The 21,088-nt window shown below is 43.4% G+C and overlaps 1 protein-coding gene across 1 annotated transcript in view; it reads right to left on the minus strand.

Annotated features, from left to right (window-relative positions):
• Positions 1–20,449, minus strand: part of GLIPR1 (GLI pathogenesis related 1) — a 30,967-nt gene extending 10,518 nt beyond the window's left edge. The window contains 4 exon segments of the mRNA XM_057487497.1: positions 1,673–1,785; positions 8,721–8,966; positions 9,758–10,035; positions 20,294–20,449. Coding sequence (XP_057343480.1) covers positions 1,673–1,785; positions 8,721–8,966; positions 9,758–9,949 — 551 coding nt within the window. The 5' untranslated portion in view covers positions 9,950–10,035; positions 20,294–20,449.
• Positions 20,450–21,088: the final 639 nt, after the last annotated feature.

Genomic DNA, 21,088 nt, shown 5'->3' on the forward strand with positions numbered 1-21,088 from the left:
GAATTTACCTGAAGAAAATAAAATCCCTGACTGGAAAAGACATATGCACCCCTATGTTTATTATAGCACTTTTTACAATAGCCAAGATATGGAAGCCACTTAAGTGTCCCATCAATAGATGAATGGATAAAGAAGAGGTGGTACATATACACAGTGGAATATTATTCAGCCATAAAAAGAAAAGAAATCCTGTCATTTGCAACAACATGGATAGATCCAGAGAGTATTATGCTCAGTGAAATAAACCAGGTGGAGAAAGACAAATACCATATGATTTCACTTATTTGTTGAGTATAAAAACATAGAGAAGGAACAAAACAGCAGTAGACTCATACACACTGAGAAGGGACTAGTAGTTCCAAGGGGGAGGAGTTGACGTGGGGGAGGGGGGAGGGTAAAGGGACACAGTAATTCACAATCACAATATAAGCTGGTTACGGGGATGGTAGTACAGCATGGAGAATATTGTCAATGATCCTGTAACATCTTACTACATTATAGTAACTTTACGCACTAGAGGGGTGGGGATTTAATAATATGGGCAGCTGTTGAACCACTGTGTTGGATATTTGAAACCAACATAAGATTGTATATCAATGATACTTTAATAAGAAAGAAAAAAATAATGGAGGGTAATTTGGCAATATGTCATAAAAAGCAAAATGATCACATCTTTTTCCTGGTTATACCCATTTCTAATCATTGTAGGAAAACAGATGTGACCAAAGACATTTATATGGTTGTTCCTCTACAGGAACAATTGAATTCTTCAATAGGATGAGCTGTTGTGTGACCAGTAAGAGCCCAGACTCGGGGTCCTTAGTCCAGCTGTGACATTTGCAGTTAGCAGAGCTGTGGGCAAGCTGCTCACTCTGTCAATATCTCTGTTTTCTTATCTACAAAATGAGTAATAGCAGGACCTATCTTAGTTTTTATGAAGACCGAATAAGTTAACATTTGTGAAGCACTTAGAACAGTGCTTAGCACATGGTAAGCATTGCACAGGCATGACCTCATTTTTATAATTATTGAAACCATGTTTAAAATTTTAATGACATGGAAAATGCTCATGTATAATCTTAAATAAAAAACAGAAAATGTGTATTTCCAGTATGATCTCAGCTTTCTAAAAATGTATAAGATATATATGCACACATATATTAGTTTAAAGGAAGTTGGGGGGGATGTCATGTGTCTACCTTGTTTTCCAAGGGGAGGAAAAAAATATTCATTTCAAAAACAAAACTGTCAAAAGTAAATGAAATAAGTTATGTAAATTGATAAATTGTTATTTTGGTTTCAAAAATTATGGACAAATTGCCAAATTTTTAATAAACCAATATATATAAAGTAACATCAATCTTCCTATCTTGTGGTTTTACCATATAAAATCAATATATGTCCTTGAAAACATTTTGATCTTGCTACTTAAAAAAAAAGTGTGTTTATTTATGTAGTGTTTATAAAGGGTGTGCACACACACACACACACGGACAGGCCCCCCTCAAAAGAAAAGTATCGGAATGTTAGTAGAGTAGACCTCTGGGTAGAGGAATTAAGGGTAATGTTAATTTTCTTTTTTACACTTACTTTATTATCCAGATTTTCTACAATGAAGATAAATAATTCTAAAATAGATTTTTTTCATAAAGAGGTTGATTTGAGCACTTACGCTGGTCCGTAGTTGCATATGAAATGTGCTCCATTGGAAAGACTTGCTACACCAGAAACTTTAGGACAAAATTGTACAGCACAGCCAATTTTGTAACTATTTGCCCAAACAACCTGAAAGAAAACAAGCACTGTTAACAAGAGGGAGGCCACAGGATGAGCGCCCAAGTATGACTGGCCTCCCGAGAGCAAGCCGGGCAGGTTCAGGCTACTTAGGTAGGGACTTACCACCAGGGAAGTCTCAGGGGCTCAGAACTCAGTTGGAAACAAGACTTGTCGTTATTATTAGTGGTGTGTGCATGTGTGAAATAAACAGATAATAAGACAATTTTTGACAGTACCATGAGAAATAAAATAGGGGAACACAGTTGAGTGTTGGGGAGGAGGGGCTGCTTTAACTTGGTGTTGGGGAAGATGTCCCTACAGAGGAGGCCTTGGAGCTCTCCGGATGCGTATGCAGGAGACCGCAGGATGAGGAAGAGCGCTCCGTGCAGGGCGAGCGTGAGGTGCAAAGCCTGGAGAGGGCATCTGCTTGGCAGCTTAGAACAGCAGAAGGAAGGTAGAGCTGGGCTCCAGTGAGTGGGGGCAGTCAAGCACTGAGGTCAGAGGCAGAGGAGCGCATCACGGGAATCTTGTGAGTAAGTGATAGGCTCTTTCACATCTTAGAAAGATTATTCTGGTTGTTTGGAAGTAAACGGACTGAGAAGAGCAAGGAAAGACAGGAGGGAATCCGAGAGGCGGTTTCAGTGGCACCAGAAGAGAAGATGGTGGCTCACACTGGATGATGGCTAGGAGTCCCTGAGTGCTGAGCAGGTTCCTGGTTCAGCTTACAGGTAAAGCTGACAGAATCTGCTTTTGTTTGGGGGGCAAGGGGAAGAAAGAAAAATCAAGTGAATGTTTTGGGCCTGAGAACAATTACTGAGATGGGGAAACTAGGGAAGGAAGAGGAGGTTGGGAGTGTGGGCAAGGGGTCTGTCCTGGTCCTGTGACTTCTGAGATGCCTGTTGGATGCCCAAGTGCAGACTGACGTGGCCGCCACACAGAACCACCTAGAGTTCAGAGGTCAGAGCAAGGCTAAAGATAGAAATCTGGAAGACATGGGACTGGATTAGGTCACACAGGCAAAGATAATAAGCAAGTAAATGAGATCATGGGATAAAGAAAAAAAGAAAACAGCCAACATTGCAGACTGAAAAGCAGTGGTCAGGGTCCCAGGAGGGAAGCCAAGGGTGAAGCCGGCTCCCAGGAGAGGGCCTGGGCTGTCGCACGGGCTTGTGACCAGGGGGACACCAGGCTTGGTCAGACTCAATGTGGGCAAATATTTTAACACCTCTAGTGGCACTTTCCCCCTTATTTTTGAACAAGGGACTCCACATTTTCATTTTGCACTAGTCCCTACAAATTATATAGCTCATCTTAACTAAGAGTGTTTGATGTCAAAGAAGCCTAAAGAAAGGAGTACTTAGCTGGTATCTGAAGATAAGCAAGCAATTAAATGCACTCCTTTTTACAGTGCTGCCAAATTGAATTTTAAGTTACTTTTACTCATGAATTTATTTTAGCAGTTTTGTGAAAAGAACTGTGCCAAATACAGGGACTGCAAAAGTGGATAAGCTGGTGGAAGGCACTTTGCGCCTCCACAAAGTGCTGAGAACTAAGCCCTCGTGAAACCAGAACCCAAGGGTTTTGCCCACTGTGGAGGGCATAGAGGGTGCTGAGGGAGCCTGGCATGGGAGCCTGCTGTAAGTTAGTGAGGTCCCGCTGAAGCCCAGGGAGCCAGGAGGTCTCCCAGCAGAGGGCACCATCTATGCGAGCCCCTGTGGGAAAGAGACTGAACTGAGATAAGGCCAGTGTGGCTGCAGAAAAAGATGAAGTTTACTTTTTAGAAATCAGTGAAAACTGCTCCCTGAGTGAGGAGAGAGGGGAGATAAGGATGGAGCCAGGTTCTCCAAGGCTTCCAGGTGGGCAGGAGATGGGGAAGGGGCTAGGGAGCAGGTACGCGAAGTGTGGGTTGGGGCCTCCTCCTTGACTTGGCCCCCGGAGCTGATGCGGGACGGCAGCTGTGACCTCCCACAGAGCAGGAGCGAGGCTCTCCGTTGGCAAGGGATGGGCCCTTCCCTGCTCCCCGATGGAAGTAGGGTGTTTCTTTTCCATCTCATGCCCGGGATGCCCTGCAGGGGACTCCAGGTAACCAAGGGGCTTAGGCTTCTGTCCCAATTTTTGAACTTTTAAGATTTACTCTCTTAGCACCTTTCAAATATACAATACAGTGTTATTAATAACAGTCACCATGCTGTGCATTACATCCCCAGGACTTACTTATTTTACAACTGGAAAAATACCTTCCAGCCCCCTTTACCCATTCGATGCCTCACCAACTCCCGCCTCTGGTAACCACCAATCTGTTCTCTTTTCCTAAGCGTTTTTTTTTTTTAAGGACTCAGATATCTTAAATATAATATCTAATGGAATATTATTCAACCCTAAAGAAGAATAAAATCTGTATTTTCACAACTCCAAGTGATCTTTATGTGCACTAATGGAGGCAATGCTGTCTGTACCCCTTTTATCTTATCCCCATTACCTCAGTAAATCGACTTGTATTTTTTATCCTTTGGTTTCTGAGCACTTTCTTTCCTTGTGGTTGTACCTCAAGTTTTCCTAATCTTTGGGTTCCCCCCACATACACCTTTAATACTTTATGCTATTTCTTTTATTCTGCTTTCCTTTATATTTCTGGTCTCTTTTTTCCAAGAGTGTGCAAATGTGAGTTACCATTCATTCATTTTCTGTTTTAGTTGGTCTCTCTAAAATCAGTTTGTAATTAATACAACAAAATCCTTCCTTCTTAGTCCTCTGAATTTTGACACTGGCATGTATTTTGTAGTCACCACATAGTCAAGATCTAGAATATTTCCATCACGCCCAAATTTCCCTTGTGCTCTCTGTGGTCAGCTCCTTCTCCTATGTGCCGTCCCTCCCCACCCCCAGCCCACGGCAGGCACTGATCTGTTTTATGTCACTGTTATTTTGCTTTTTTTCCAGAATGTTATATAAAGGGAATCCATTTAGATGTGACTTTTTCAGTCTGGCTTCTTGCACTAAGTATAAGCATTTGAGGTTCATTTATGTTGTTTAATCCATTAGTAGTTACTTTTATTGCTGAGTGGTATTTATTGCATGGATGTACCATGGTTTGTTCATCTATTCAGGTTGGTCTCTTTTTAAAAGTTTCATGGGCACTTGGGTTCAACTTGTGGGTTCTGGCGCTACAAAGATTGAGTTCATATTCCAGCTCAGTCATTCACCGTGTGACTTTGGCCTTCACTTCCGTGTCTATTAAATGCGGATGACAGTACCAACCTCACAGACTTCTGTTGACAGGTTAAATGGGCTCACATGAAAGGGCTTATCACAGCTGCTGGGGCACAGCAAGGACTCAGCAAGTGTTCACGTTTGATTCTCCTCTGACTCATTTGCTTTCACTTTAAATTTTTGAAATATTTTATCAGGCAGATTCCTGTTGTATGTTTCCTGTTGTGTGTTTTCCTGCTGTTATGCATTTATTTTAATATGGCAAACAAAAAAATAATCATAAAAAGATAACAAGAGCTACTGAAAACCGAGAATTTACTTAGGACTGGGTAATATTAAGCACTTACATGCAACATTCTTAACTTCCTAACAAGCCACTGAATAGGCACTGCCCTAGCTTCTGTAGGCGAGAGTTGGAACCTAATGCTACCTGACCACAAATACTGTGAGGCAGTCCGTGCCCTAAGCCTTTCTTTTTAGCAGAACCAGGAACAACTCTATGTTTTCTTACTAACAAAAACATTACCTCTGGGGAGCCCAGCTGGGGCCTTTCCCTTCTGGCTAACCTCTTCCTACCATCTTCCTTTTTCAAGTCCATCGGGCTCATTATCAGAAGCATGGTAACAACGCAACATACATAAAACCAGCTACATATACTGTGAAGGTGTCACACTCCCACCGGTCCCTCTAGAGTATAAAAAGAAGTATTTCAAGAGGGTGAGGGTCCGGTCGTGTGGGGATAAAACAAAAATGCAATCAGTAGTGCCATCTAGTGGGAATTCTTGGAACTACCAAACCTAAACTGCTACCCTGCCCAGATACTCAAAACTAGTCCCAAAATTTACAAAACTGAACTGTTGGCAACAAAATACTAATTTGAATAATCTTCCATATTAATATACCAAAAATATTCTGCAATGAAAAATCTATCTCTAGTGAACACAGAGCTAAAGTGTTGAGTTAACATGCTGAGAAATAATCACACCTTTATGAGGTAATTGGATCTGAAGCTATTGGCTTTATTCAGTTCCAACCACCCCTCACTGGCAAAAATCTGAAAAATGGCTTGTTTTTAATTAATATAAGAGGAGGATAAGTGGGAGGTTACAATACCCTCTTGAGTTAATTTAAAATGGCAACTTTTAAATGTCTTGAATCTCCCAGTAATATTTCTTGCAAGGACAAAAACATCAATTTTAATGAAAGGAGTTTTTAATCAAGCTATCGATCTTCTCTCAATATAATTGATGGGAAACAAGATCATAGAAGAGATCTGACCTTTGTTTGTTGCCTACTAAATACTAGTACTGTACTAGATAATTTATGCACGTTATATTATTTAATACAAAACACCTGATATTTGAATCCCAATTCTTCCTATTACCGGCTATATAACATTATGAAAACTTAACTTCTCTGAGTCTGTTTATTCATCTTTGACTAACAGCACCTCTCTTACAGGTTTGTGGTGAGAACTGAGTGAGATCTTAAGTGTAGAGAGGGAAGTACATGCTCATTTAAATAGCAATAGGTGCTGTATCTTCCCAGGCCCAGGGACTCCGAGCATCCTCTCCATCATGAGGGTCCCTCTTCTGAAGTGGGGGGTAGCATGTAGTGGTCTCTTAAAGAGCATCAGTTAGGATCACTCAGCCTGGGATCTGATACCTGTATGCAAGCGAATGAGTTTTCTCTTGTCTAAAATAATAGCCCTCCTTTTTTTCCCTAGATATAAGAGGGAAATTTACAAGTCAGCTCAGTTATTTGGGAGGGCCATCTCAAGCCTAAATGACATAAAAAGAAGTTTCCTCCTCATGTCTGACTCCCTGGAATTATGGAATGAAGGGCTAGTAGCTTATCAGCAGCTCTCTGTGGTACGCTGGGCTCCTGGCCGTTCTTCTCGAGTACCGGACTCATTCGTTTACACTGCACACCTTCTGCACTTTCTTAATTCGGCCTGGAGTTCTCTTCCTTTCCCTTTTCATTTGACAACCTCTCAGCTGGTTTTGAAGAACCAACTCATATGTCTCCTGCTACGTGAAAACTCCTACGTCTCTCTACCTTTTGGCGAATTAAGTCACTCTGTCCTCTTTGCTCACATGGCATTTTGTCAGTTTCTCCAAACTGCAATGGCCGTGCACTGTTATACATCCATTTCCAATGTTTCTCCAAAAAAAAAGGTCCAATCCTAAGAGTCAGGGGCCCTTTCCGGCTGTGTCCCTCATTCACCGTTCAATTTCTCTGCAGCTGTATGCGCCAATAAAATGTCACACATAAGCTATCATCAGACTGTGTGTCAGGAGTCTGGACTAAGGCATATGACCAGCACCCTACAGAGTGCCTGTGGGAGGGCAGAAGCTAAACACCGGCTGAATGAGAGTCATTTCTTTCAAACTGAATTGTTTCTGGAGATGCAGGCATCACCTTGCGTACTGGTGTGAGGCGCCACTCGTAGGCGATCTGGCTTTAGCTTTCTTGCCCTCTAGTGCTTGTAGGACTCTAACAGAATTTATTTTCTGATTAAATTTATTTGTAAACATAAACCAAAATTGATGGTTTATGGGTTTTCCAGGGGGAAACTTATTTATATTTCCAAGAAAGGCACCAATGTTACTGATGATTTTACTGATGATTTTAATAGCCCCTCCTCACCTACAATAATCTTGAGATGAAAATTTCACTGTAATCCAGCCTTCCCCTCATCGTAACCTCCTACAACTATGCCAAACTTGTTTTACCTGTAACACCACCACTTTGATCAGAGGCTTCATAAGGTTGAACTCTGTTGACAGTTTTTCTAACTATATTTTGCTCTTTAAAAACACCTAAATTAATTCCAAGTTACCCACTTTGTTAGTAATGTTTTGGCACCCATACTTCATTTCAACACAACTCTGTACTTTAAGCCAGTCAAGCATAGGTTTAGCACTTTAGTTATCAGTTTGGCAAGGACTGTCAGGAAATTAAAGTAAATAAATAAAACGTGGCCAGAGGAGGCAGCATATTAAGACTTCAGAAGGCTACGAATTTATTTCCATCATGTAGTAAAGGTGAATTAGGACTTGAAGCCAAAATGGGCATGAGTAAAAGAAAAAGAAAAAAAATATCAACAGGAGGCTCTGAATGTGGCTACTGAGACAAATACTATAGATTTTAGGGGCAGAATAGCACGGATGGTTTATACAAGCTTGCATAAGTTGGCCTCTCCACTGGGGACGGGGCTGCTGTTTTTCCCTCCTGGTGTTGCACATCCTAGACTCAGAGTCATGTTGAGAATAGGACACAGAAGCAGCAATTTCTGCTCAGATAGACGCTTCTGAGAGGCTTATCTCCCAATTTCACAGTCCCTAAACAAAGGCCTCCAATTTCACAGAGGACTCTTACCTGAAATTCCATTCACTCATAACGTCCTTTGAATGGAATCACCAATGGAATAAAGTCCCCCAGGAAGATAACTGTTCTCAAAATTATTCAAAGCCTGTCCAAGTATTTAAAGGCCCAGATTGGTGGGCCTCACATTGTACCTATATCCACATAACTAAACTCTTCAAGCACTATCTCCTCTGGCATTGGAGTCTGTTCAATTCATTATTTTTTTTTAAGTAGCCTGTATGTAATCCCTACTCTCTCATAGTTACAGATACACTAGCTTACTATGCATTTTATTAACACCCAATTGCAGTTTTCTCCTCACCCTTGAAAAGATGGTTTCGAGAGAATATAGGAAAGACAGTTACCTGAGTGTAATGGCCACAGACATGGCTGCATTTGCGAGTCTTGAAGTCATAGTACTGAATTTCATTGTACCAGGCTGTGATGGCTGAGGACACAGAAAAGATGGACAGGGACCCAGTCCAGATGTTTTCTCCCAGCGAAGTGAAATTTGGGTGCAGCCTGTGGGGTTGCTTCAACTGTACATTGTGTTCAAACCAACAATTTCTTGCCCATGCTTTTGCAATTTGGGCCAGTACTGGGTCCCAAGTCTGCAAAAATAAATATTAAACAGCAGGAGGATTAAGAATAGAACTTGTTACCTAACGATGTAAGTGGAGTGAGCGAAGTGGGAATTTGAATGGGGAATGAGGTGTGATGACAAGAATTAAGAAGGAACCTCTGTACATCCGTTCACTGGTTCCTCTACCCAAGTATGGTCTTCAGGTATTGCCCAGAGTCAGTGGGAAACATGACCATCTAGTTTTGTGGAAGTTAGAATCTAAGTTAGGGACACAGACCAACATCTTACTCACTGAAGGCCTATTATGTGCACAATAGTGTATTCTCTGTTTCACACATATATAATTTAACAACTACAATAGTCCTTATCCTGAGAAACCCAGAACAGTTATAACCAGCCTGATGGCACAGAGCTGGGACTCAAACCCAGGCCTGCCTGGTAAGACCCGGCCTTTCCCCAGATGCCTTCCTCAGTCAGGGCTCTCCTGGCAGCGAAAAGGGAAACTTAGATATGAAAACCAACCAACCTCACAAATCAACAGAGAAGAAAATGACAAAAAAGAGAAGTAAAATCTGTCTGTGACCAGAGGAAAGGAAGTGTCCAAAAAACAGAATTAAAATGTACTTGCTGAGCTTGTTTTTAACAAGAGTTAGTAGACGGAGCTAAACTGCATTTCTTTTGATCACAGACTGTGAATTTACTGCACATATTAATCCCAGTGAAAACAATCATTCACAAATGGCAAGGATTTACATCCCAAATCAATACACATTAGTTGTTTTTGACTGACATGCTACAAATACTTTGTATTTTCCTTACCATGTACAGCATATCACTGGCTGTCGGATACACTTCTGAACGGAACTTGTTATGAATCCAAACACAGTCTTTGATGAAATCTTCATTTTCGATATCTGGCAAACTGCCTGCTGTATGCGAACAACCGGGGAGTACAGAAACCACCCAGACTGCCACAACGAGTGTGCCGGGTGCACTTGGTCTGCCCGGCATGGGGCCCAGGGGGCTGGCGTCCGGAGCCACAGCAGGTTCCGAGAGGGAGTGTGCCTCTCAGGTTTGCCACGCACTGCTGACTTCAGCTTTAAGAAAGCGGAAAACAGAATGTGAGTTCATCTCAAGTTTGAAGAAATGGGTTTCTCCATATATGGTCTGCAGCTCCATTTGTGTTCTTAGCCCTGTCTTTTCAGTGGTTCTCAGTGACACAGCAGCTATTACAACACAGGGTTTCACAAGACTGCATCGGGCTTGCTTTTGAGTTGGGGGCTATTTCCAAAGGAATTCTGAAGTCTCCAGAAATAACAGTCTCAATTTTTACAGAGGTTCTGGTGGTTAAATAAAAATGTATCTCTTACTTGTGTAAGCGTCTCGCAAAATGTTTTTCAAAAAGTTTTTTTTTAGTCATATCAGCACACAGTGGTTAGAATATCTGGTTACCATCATAACTTGACCTAGAATTCATTTACAATGGTGTGTGTGTTTGTGTGTGGGTGTGCTCACCTGTAGAAAGAGAGCAAAGAGAGAGAGAGAACAAAAAAGGAGCACAGATCTCAATTTCAGATTTTATCTTAAGTTCTGTGACTAAGTATTGTAAGACATTGGACAAGTTACCAAACTCTAATTTTCAGCTGCCTATTTACTGAATTTTCTACCTCCTTCATCCAAAAGAGTTTGGCAGGATCCAGTGAACTAGCTGATACATAAATTCAACACCTGATAAATTCCTGCTTAGTTATTATTCAGTTTAATAATATGAGATAAAAACAGCCTCTGCCCTTGAGGAGCTTATGGGGAAATCGCTGGTGGTGACAAAGACAGGGGAGAATGGAAGATGGGGACAGAGGAAAGCACAGAACAAGTGCTGAGCCCATTCGGGGAGGATGGAATGAGCAGTAAGGGCTCCGCTGAGCTGGAATCAGGTAGGTGTCGATCAAGTGGAAAAAGGATGGAGAGATGAGGGGAACTGGTGGGATAGGAGCTGCTTATCTTGTGAAGCTGGTAACATGATGTCATGGCAAGAATACAGGCAGAGCCACTGCACGTTTTCTCCCCTGTAGAGACAGCCTCCAAGTGTAGCTACTGCCCGCTAGGACATATGGTACCTGGTCTCATGGAATGTAGAATCCAAATGGCACCTTCATGCCAGTCAGAGAGAGAGAGAGCTAAGAGTTGGATCAGGGAGGACTTCTGGATTCTGCCAGTGATTTGAATTTTACCACAAAGCTGATGAGAAGTTTCAGGAGGGTTTTCTAGCAGTGGGTAGGATGTGATCTGGTTTTAGAAAACACCAGTGTTTTAGAAAATCAAGAGACACAGAAAATGGAATGGGTTAGGGGAGATATTTCTAATAACAACTCTTAAAAAGTAAAGAAACATCATAGAAAGATACAGTGGAATTATTGCTGTTCCCCACCCCTTCACAATAACCTCACCAAATACTAATATGACTCCAGTTGTGTCCAGGGTGCCTAATTTGTCCTCGGGTTCTTCTCCACTACAGGCAGATCTCAGAGACCCTGAAGGCTCCGTTCCAGACCATGGCAATAAAGCAATGATCACAAGAAAGAGAGTACAATGAATTTTTTGGATTCCCAGTGCATCTAAAAGTTATGTTTACACTGTGTGTACTATGGTCTTTTTAGTGCAATAGCATTAGATCTAAAAAGTAATGTAATACCTTCAATTTAAATTACTTTATTGCTAAAAAATGCTAATCATCTGAGCATGTAGTGAGTCATAATCACTGATCACAAATGACTAATAACTCATAGAATAGTAATGAAAAAGTTTGAACGATTGCAAGAATTATGTGACACAGACATGAAGTGAGCAAATGTTGTTGGAAAAATGGTGCTGATACACTTGTGTGACACAGGGTTGCCACAAACCTTCAATTTGTAAAAAGTGCAGTGTCTGTGAGGCAATAAAACGAGGCAGGCCTGTATGCAGGGGCAGCAGAGGAACTACCACGTGGAACAATGAGATGCGATGAGTCACAGGCAAGGCTGAGGAGACAAAGGGAAAACCAGCTTTTATTGCATTTTTGGAGGACATAGGGGAAAGATATTTGGAAGAAAAGCTAATTAAAGAAGAAAAAGAGTTCCAGGTCGTGGCTGTTTCTCATGGATGCAAGCAGAGGTGTTGTTGCTGGGCAGAAGGGATCTTCCTTCCTTTTCATAACAGGGGAAGAAAAAATTCTTAACTGAAAATTGTCAAAATAATTTTTGTTCTTCCTGCTGGTTCTGTAGGCTGCAAGGAGTGGTATGGGTGTGAGAGCTCCCCCTTCAGGGCTTCCATTATTCATTTTCACAACTTCCGGCTTCTTCCTAGCTTGAATGATTTTAACTTTGGGGTTATAAATAGTTCTTAGGACTAGATTAATTACATTTGCATATTCAAGCATAACTATAATTATTTTTAATCTTTTTTTGTAACTGTACTGGAGGAAAAATAATTTTCCTTCTAGTCTTTTAGGTTCTCAGTTGAGACCTGAAGTAATGAAAAGATAGATTAACAGCAGTAAAACAAACAGAGGCTTAATAACATGAATATCTCGTGTACACATGGGAGATACCCAAGAACACTGAGTAACTCCCTGAAATGGCCCAAGCCAGCACCTTAAATAACAGCTTCTGCTAAAGACAAAAAATGTTGGGGTTTGGGGGGGGGGGTTATGGGAGCTCAACAGGAGAGGCACCGTAAATAGGGGTAAGGGTGTGATGCAGACTTAAGTAATTGCCTTCTCCACTGATATAAGTTCCTAGAGATTTTGAATCATCCTTTTTTCCTGATATGCAGAGGTAGACACCCTTGTAAATGCAAACCTTTCTTACTATGGGTAAAATTGCAGTATTTCCAGAATTTCTCTCCCGGCCTTAGTGTGTCTCCATATCAATACGTATCTCTAAAGGGTGGAGAGAAGTAGTCCATCTCCATATCATTAGGTGATTACAAGAGGGAGTGAGGGCGTATCTGGACCAGAAAGATTGAGTGGGGTCCCTTTTTGCAGCCAGGTCATGAGAGGCATGGGAAGCAGAAGTGGATGACTGATTGTAAGTAATGAATGGCTTTTTCCCACTTTCTTTCTTCCCTTGACCGATTTCAGCTTCAAAGGTAATTTGCCCCGGGCTGGGAACTATTTTCCCCCCAGAGTTACAGCTGACTGAGATGGGAGGATCTCTGAACCAAAAATCTGTCTTCATGGGTGCAATGCATGGGCAGACTGCCCCTAGAGATAGTGGGGAGATACCCAGAACACCCCTTATGGATGGTAGGGAGGCAACAGCGCCTGCTGTGGTGGGGGGTGATGACTCACCAGTACTTCCGGCACCGGCAGAGGGTGCGGGTTCACCCAGGAACCCCCAATTTATGGGAACCCCTAGTGAGGAACTGGCCTAGGGTAAAGAACCTCCTAGAAGCGTGGGAACATCCCTAGAATTTGGGAAGGGTGGAGATGCTGGAAGCTGTGGGATTAGTCTTCCAAGAGACAGAAGACTGCTTAGAAGCCCTGAGCAGCCGTATAGCAGCCAGGATTGTGAGATGTCTGTTTATCGAGATAATAAAAAGGGTTATTGAGGAGAGAGAGACACTTCAGTGTCACTTGGAAGACCTGGGCATTGATCTATGGGAAGCCCTTAAGAAAGAGAGACAACCTAACACCCATCCTCCTTAAAGTTTTCCAAAAAGTAGAAGGGAGGGAATACTACCAAACTCATTCTATGAGGCCAGCATCACTCTAGTACCAAAACCAGGCAAAGACACCACAAAAAAAGAAAATTACAGACCAATATCCCTGATGAACATAGATGCAAAAATACTCAACAAAATGTTAGCGAACCAAATTCAAAAATACATCAAAAAGATCATCCATAATGATCAAGTAGGATTTATTCCAGGGATGCAAGGATGGTACAACATTCGAAAAACCATCAACATCATTCACCACATCAATAAAAAGGACAAAAACCACATGATCATCTGCATAGATGCTGAAAAAGGATTTGACAAAATTCAACATCCATTCATGATAAAAACTCTCAACAAAATGGGTATAGAGGGCAAGTACCTCAACATAATAAAGGCCATATATGACAAACCCACAGCCAACATCATACTTAACAGCAAGAAGCTGAAAGCTTTTCCTTTAAGATTGGGAACAAGACAAGGATGCCCACTCTCCCCACTTCTATTCAACATAGTACTGGAGGTCCTAGCCATGGCAATCAGACAAAACAAAGAAATACAAGGAATCCAGATTGGCGAGGAAGAAGTAAAACTGTCCCTGTTTGCAGATGACATGATATTGTACATAAAAAACCCTAAAGAATCCACTCCAAAACTACTAGATCTAATATCTGAATTCAGCAAAGTTGCAGGATACAAAATTAATACACAGAAATCTGTGGCATTCCTATACACTAACAATAAACTAGCAGAGAGAGAAATCAGGAAAACAATTCCATTCACAGTTGCATCAAAAAGAATAAAATACCTAGGAATAAACCTAACAAAGGAAGTGAAAGACCTATAGTTTGAAAACTACAAGACACGCATGAGAGAAATTAGAGAAGATACCAATAAATGGAAATACATGCCGTGCTCATGAATAGGAAGAATTAATATTGTCAAAATGGCCATCCTGCCTAAAGCAATCTACAGATTCAATGCAATTCCTATTAAAATACCAACAGCATTCTTCAGCAAACTAGAGAAAATCATTCTAAAATTCAAATGGAACCACAAAAGAACCCAAATAGCCAAAGCAATCCTGAGAAGGAAGAATAAAGCTGGGGGGGTTATGCTCCCCAACTTCAAGCTCTACTACAAAGCCACAGTAATCAAGATAATTTGGTACTGGCACAAGAACAGACCACTAGATCAATGGAACAGACTAGAGAGCCCTGATATAAACCCAACCATATATGGTCAATTAATATATGATAAAGGAGCCATGGACATACAATGGAGAAATGACAGCCTCTTCAACAGCTGGTGTTGGCAAAACTGGACAGCTACACGCAAGAGAATGAAACTGGGTTATTGTTTAAACCCATACACAAAATGTGTATCAAAGACCTGTTTAAACCCATACACAAAATGGATCAAAGACCTGAATGTAAGTCATGAAACCATAAAACTCTTAGAAGACAACATAGGCAAAAATCTCCTGAATATAAGCATGAGCAACTTCTTCCTGAACGCATCTCCTCAAGCATGGGAAACAAAAGCAAAAATGAACTCATGGGACTACATCAAACTAAAAAGTTTCTGTATGGCAAAGGACACCATCAACAGAACAAATAGGCATCCTACAGTATGGTAGAATATATTTGTAAATGACATATCCAACAAGGAGTTAACATTCAAAATATATAAAGAACTTACAGGCCTCAACACCCAAAAAGCAAATAACCCGATTAATAAATGGGCAGAGGATATGAAGAGACAGTTCTCCAAAGAAGAAATTCAGATGACCAACAGACATATGAAAAGATGCTCCACATCACTAATCATCAGGGAAATGCAAATTAAAACCACAATGAGATATCACCTGACACCAGTTAGGATGGCCACCACCCAACAGACTAAGAACAGCAAATGCTGGCAAGGATGCAGAGAAAGGGGAACATTCCTACACTGCTGGTGGGAATGTAAGCTAGTTCAACCATTGTGGAAAGCAATATGGAGGTTCCTCAAAAAACTAAAAATAGTAATACCATTTGACCCAGGAATCCCACTCCCTGGAATTTACCCAAAGAATACAACTTCTCAGATTCAAAAAGACATATGCACCCCTATGTTTATCGCAGCACTTTTTACAATAGCCAAGAAATGGAAGCAACCTAAGTGTCCATCAGTAGATGAATGGATAAAGAAGAGGTGGTACATATGCACAATGGAATACTATTCAGCCATAAGAAAGAAACAAATTGTACCATTTGCAACAACATGGATGAAGCTGGAGGACATTATGCTCAGTGAAATAAGCCAGGCAGAGAAAGACAAGTGCCAGATGATTTCCCTCATTTGTGGAGTATAATAATGAAGCAAAACTGAAGGAACAAAATAGCAGCGGACTCAGAGACTCCAAGAATGAACTAGTGGTTACCAAAGGGGAGGGGTGTGGGAGGGCGGGTGGGGAGGGAGGGAGAAGGGGATTGAGGGGTATTATGTTTAGTACACATGGTGTGGGGTATCACGGGGAGAACAGTGTAGCCCAGAGAAGGCACATAGTGGATCTGTGGCATCTTGCTGCACTGACGGACAGTGACTGCATTGGAGTATGGGTGGGGACTTGATAATATGGGTAAATGTAGTAACCACATTGTTTTTTCATGTGAAACCTTCATAAGAGTGTATATCAATAATACCTTAATAACAAATTTTTTTTAAAAAGAGCTTCTCCAGAGAGACAAACAAAAGTGATAAATCTTTACTGAGATGCATTAGAAAAAGAGTCAAGACTCAAACACAAACAGTACTGAAATAGATGTTAAAATATAGCCTACATCGGTACAAGTGATTAAATGTCATTACTAGGAAAATTATATGCCAATAAATTGGATGATGTAGAAGAAATGGATAAATTCCTAGAAACATATACAATCTTCCAAGACTGAAGCAGGAAGAAACAGAAAATCTGAACAGGACGATAACAAGTAACAAAAATGAATTAGTACTACTAATAAAAAGAAAATCCCATCAAAAAAAGTCCAGCAACAAATGACTTCACAGATGAATTCTATGAAACATGTATAGAAAAGGACTGATATTCTCAAAATATTCCCAAAAAAAGAGGGAAAAAAACTTCCAAATTCATTTTACAAGGTCAGCATTATGCTGACATCAAAATGAGAAAAACTAGAAAAATAAAAAATTATAGCCCAATAGCCTTGATGAATATAGATACAACAATATTGAACAAAACACAAGCAAACCAAATTAAAAAATGTATTAAAAGGATCATCAGCCAGGACCATAGTCTCAGGAACAAGGCAAGGATGCCCACTCTCTCAACACTTATTCCACACAGTACTATAAGTCCTAGCCACAGAAATCAAGAAAGAAAAAGAAATCAGATGAGAAAAAGAAACAAAACTCACCCAAACGGGTAAGGAGGAAGTAAAATTGCCTTGATTTGCAGATGGCATTACACTATTTTGAGAAAACATGACTGACTCCAACAAATTAATACTAAGGGATGAATTCAGTACAGTTGCGGGATACAAAATGAACACACGGAAATTAATATATAGGAATCTGTTGCATTTGTATATATAAAAAACAAACTTGCAGAAAAAGAATGTAAGAAAATAATCGCATTTGCAATTGTATCAAGGGAATAAGATATCTAGGAGTATCTTCAGCCAAGGAGGTGAAAGATATATACTTTGAAAATGCTGGGACATTGAGGAAATAAATGGAAGATGACACAAGTTAATGCAAAGTAGCCCATGCTCATCAAACAGAAGAATTAATATGTCTGACATTAACATTATTAAAATTAAAAAATAGTATTGTTAAAACTACCCAAAGCAATGTACAGGTCCAATCACCCCTATCAAAATACCCATGGAATTTTCCACAGAACTAGAATGAATAATCCAAACATTTGTATGGAAGCACAGATGGCTCAGATGAGCCAAAGCAAGCTGGAGGAAGAATAACAAAGCTGGACTTATCACACTCTTAGCTTTCAAACTATACCAACAAAAGCTGCAGAAAGCAAAACAGTATGGTCCCGACACAAAAACAGACGCATCAATCACTGAAAAAAATCAGGCAGCCCAGACACAAAACCATGCTTACACGGTCCATCAGTCTATGGTGCAGGAGGCAAGAATATATGACGGGGAATAGACAGTCCTTCCATAAGTGGTATTGGGTAAACGGGACAGCTACCCGCAAAAGGATGAAACTTGACCACTGTCTCACACCATATAAAAATAAACTCAAAATGGGTGAAAGACCTAAATATAATACCTAAAACTGGAAAACACCAAGAAGAAAACCATGGGCAGTAAACTCTTGGACTAAGTGAAGACCATCAACAAAACAGAGCGAACTGCATGGGAGAACATGTTTGCAAGTGATATGTCCTATAAGGGATTCATTTCCAAACTATAAAAAGAGCTAATACACCACCACCAAATACAACAGATTGGGTTGCATTAGCAAGCAGAAATGACTACTTCACTTCACTAAGTAGCCTGCCCAGCCTGCTGCACAAAAGAAAATAGCCATTCCATACAGCCACATATGCATATATGTTAGAGCAGCCCCAATTCACCTTCAGAGAGTGACAGAATAAATGGTGTGTCTCTCCAACACTGACCCTTGTCAAAGGACCATGAGCAATTTCTGTACTTTCCTTAAAAAACTTTAGAGTGAGATATACATACAACAAAACGCACAAATCATAGTGTACAGATTGATGAATTTTGATGCATGTACACACATAACTCTTGCCTAGATCAAGGTATCAAATATTCTCAACCATTTTCTCACCCTTTACTTACTCCATAGACATTTTTGCCAAGGAGACATACAGATGGCCAACAGACTTAAAAAGATGCTCAGCATCACTCATCATCAGGGAAATGCAAGTCAAAATCACGATGAGATGACCCAGCACACCAGTCACAACGGCCACTATCCAAGAGACAAAAAGTAACAAGTGTTGGCGAGGATGTGGAGACAATGGAACCCTTGGGCACTGCTGGCAGGATAGCAACTGATGCAGCCACCATGGAAAGAAAGCAGGATGGAGGTTCCACAAATAACAACTGTGCTCTCTGTAATGCTATGGGATGAGGGAGGGCAGAGAATGGTGGCTTGCTAAGGATACTAAAAGGAGTTACTTAACCTGCCTGGCATGACCCTGGACACAGAGAACAGCAGATGTTTGCAGAAATGGATTGAGCAGAAGAACTTTTGTGAGTTGACTGAAGACAGATGAAGTTGTTCCCTTTGAGACCTTGTAGGGAAAACAGAAATGTCAAATGTCACTAAGAGGGTCAACCCAACTTACAGGGCTTCCCCACAAAGAAGAGAGAGTCCGCTAGCAGGCTGCCGCTTTTCAGAGGCAGGGAGGGCAGGTCACAGGAGAAGCCCTGATTTGCAGGAGTCCCGCCATGGAGAGGGGAAGGGCAGGATGTGCTCCGCTGTGACTACTCCTGCTCCAGGGACCTCCCTGTGGGGACCAGTCTCCCCAGAAGCCCACCCCACAATCTCCTCACCTGGCTTCTTAGCTAGGCAGTCGTGGGGAAACAGCCACCTTCCTCAGCCTCTTCTAGGGTACAGGCGCCCAGAGACACACACACTGTCCCCAGCCACACATACATGTCTAACACACATGCAGCACCACACATGCAGACACATGAAGGAGGGGAACCAACACCACCACGGGGACCCACTCACCAATGGGCCAGGCCACCACCACACAGCTGCTGGAACCTTGACACACCCATCCCTTTGGACTCCGACCCTGTCCCTTTCGGGAGTGCTGAAGCCCGCCCTCTGCCTGCAGATGCACCCTTCCAGTGGGAATGCCCCCATGCCCACAGACCTGCCATGGCAACCTGTACCTGCAGGCCGAGAAGCTGACAGGCCTGGGGTGCTCCCAGTGAGACCGGGCCACCCTCCTGGCTGGGGATGTGCATGCACTGCCCCAGTCTGGGGCGCCAAGGCAGGCGGGGTGGAGGCCGACTGCCCTGTTCTAAGTTCAAGGCAGCCAAGGGCACTGCTTCCTGCTCTGCGCCCTCCTCTGCAGGGGCCATTTTCCCACAGCGGGCGCACCTTGCCAGGCCTGGAGATGGGGCACTGCTGAGGCCATCTTCACCCCTGTTTTTCACTGTGTGCCCCCGCCAGGGCCCCAGGGTAGGGGTTATGCACTCTGCAGCACCCTTCTGCCTCTGGTTACACAGGGGAGGGGGAAAGGAGAAATAAGGGAGAGAAATTGGGGTAGGACAAGGTGTAGGAGGCGGCAGAGGGTGAGGGTGTGTGTGTGTGTGTGTGTGTGTGTGTGTGTGTCCAACCTGGTGAACCCCAACCTGGCGGACCCCTTGCCAAGGAGACCCGCCCTCCATGCCACCTTGGGGGAAACCAGGAGAGTCCCCCAACCTATGGTCCCCTGCTGCGCCCTGCATATCAACTTTGCCTCTGGCCCCGGCTGTAAGTGGGGGTGCTGGGCAGGTGCCCTGCTGCAGAGGCAAGGGGTGTCCCCCATCAATCCCTCGAGGGTCCAACGGCCACCCATAGCTTTCAACTTTCCTCCTGGGGCCCACGCACCACCCGCCAAAAGGCCCTGATCAAAAAACCAAAATGGGGGTGATGACTTACTATGAGCTGCTGCTGGGAGGAGATGAGGGAGGCGGCAAGGACTTCGTGGGAAGGAGGGAGCCAGGTCCTGACAAGGGGCCCCCTTTGGGCGGAAGAGGAGTCCGCCGGGCCAGCAGCTGAGCGCACAGGCCGGCGCAAGCGGCAGCGGCGAGCGGAGGGCACCGTCGGTGGGTGTGGGCGGGCGGCGGGTGTCCTCCCGGTAGGTGGTGGGCTGCAGGCAGCTGCGCTTTGGCAGAGGGAGGCGTCGGCCAGAGGCAGCGCCGCTGGTGGCGGTTGGCGATGGAAGGCGGGGGCGGGCAGCGGCGCTGGCGGTTGGCAGCACCCGCGCAGGGCCGTGTCAGCGGTGGGGACGGCGAGCGGCATGTCGGTGGAGGACCCCGTCCGGGCGGGCGATGGAGAGTACTGACGGCGGCGGCAGCAGCAGCGTCCGTGGGGCTCCATGTCGGTGGCGGACAGTGGCGGGCGGCGCCCGGAGGACACGGTGAGCGCCGGGCGGCACTGGCCGGCAGCGGGCGCTGGGGAGGCGGTGAGGAGGTTGGCGGCAGGTGTCCCGGTCATTGGGGGAAAGCGGAAGCGGGAGGGAGGTGGGAGCTGCAGGAGGAGGCTGTGGTCAGCGAACACACCCCTTGGAGGGCGGGGCTCCTGCACAGGGGAGGGGGTGGCACCCGCTCTCGAGGCCCCTCCCCTCAGCCACCCTCCGCCAGTCCCCTGGCATGCTGGGCTCCCAGCATGGCTCCTGGCCCTGGGCCCAACCCCTGTCCAGCACTCCTGGGGAGGCCACGGGAGCTGCCAGGG

This window comes from Manis pentadactyla, chromosome 10, assembly GCF_030020395.1.
Source record: "Manis pentadactyla isolate mManPen7 chromosome 10, mManPen7.hap1, whole genome shotgun sequence".
In the NCBI taxonomy this organism is placed as follows: Eukaryota; Metazoa; Chordata; class Mammalia; order Pholidota; family Manidae; genus Manis; species Manis pentadactyla.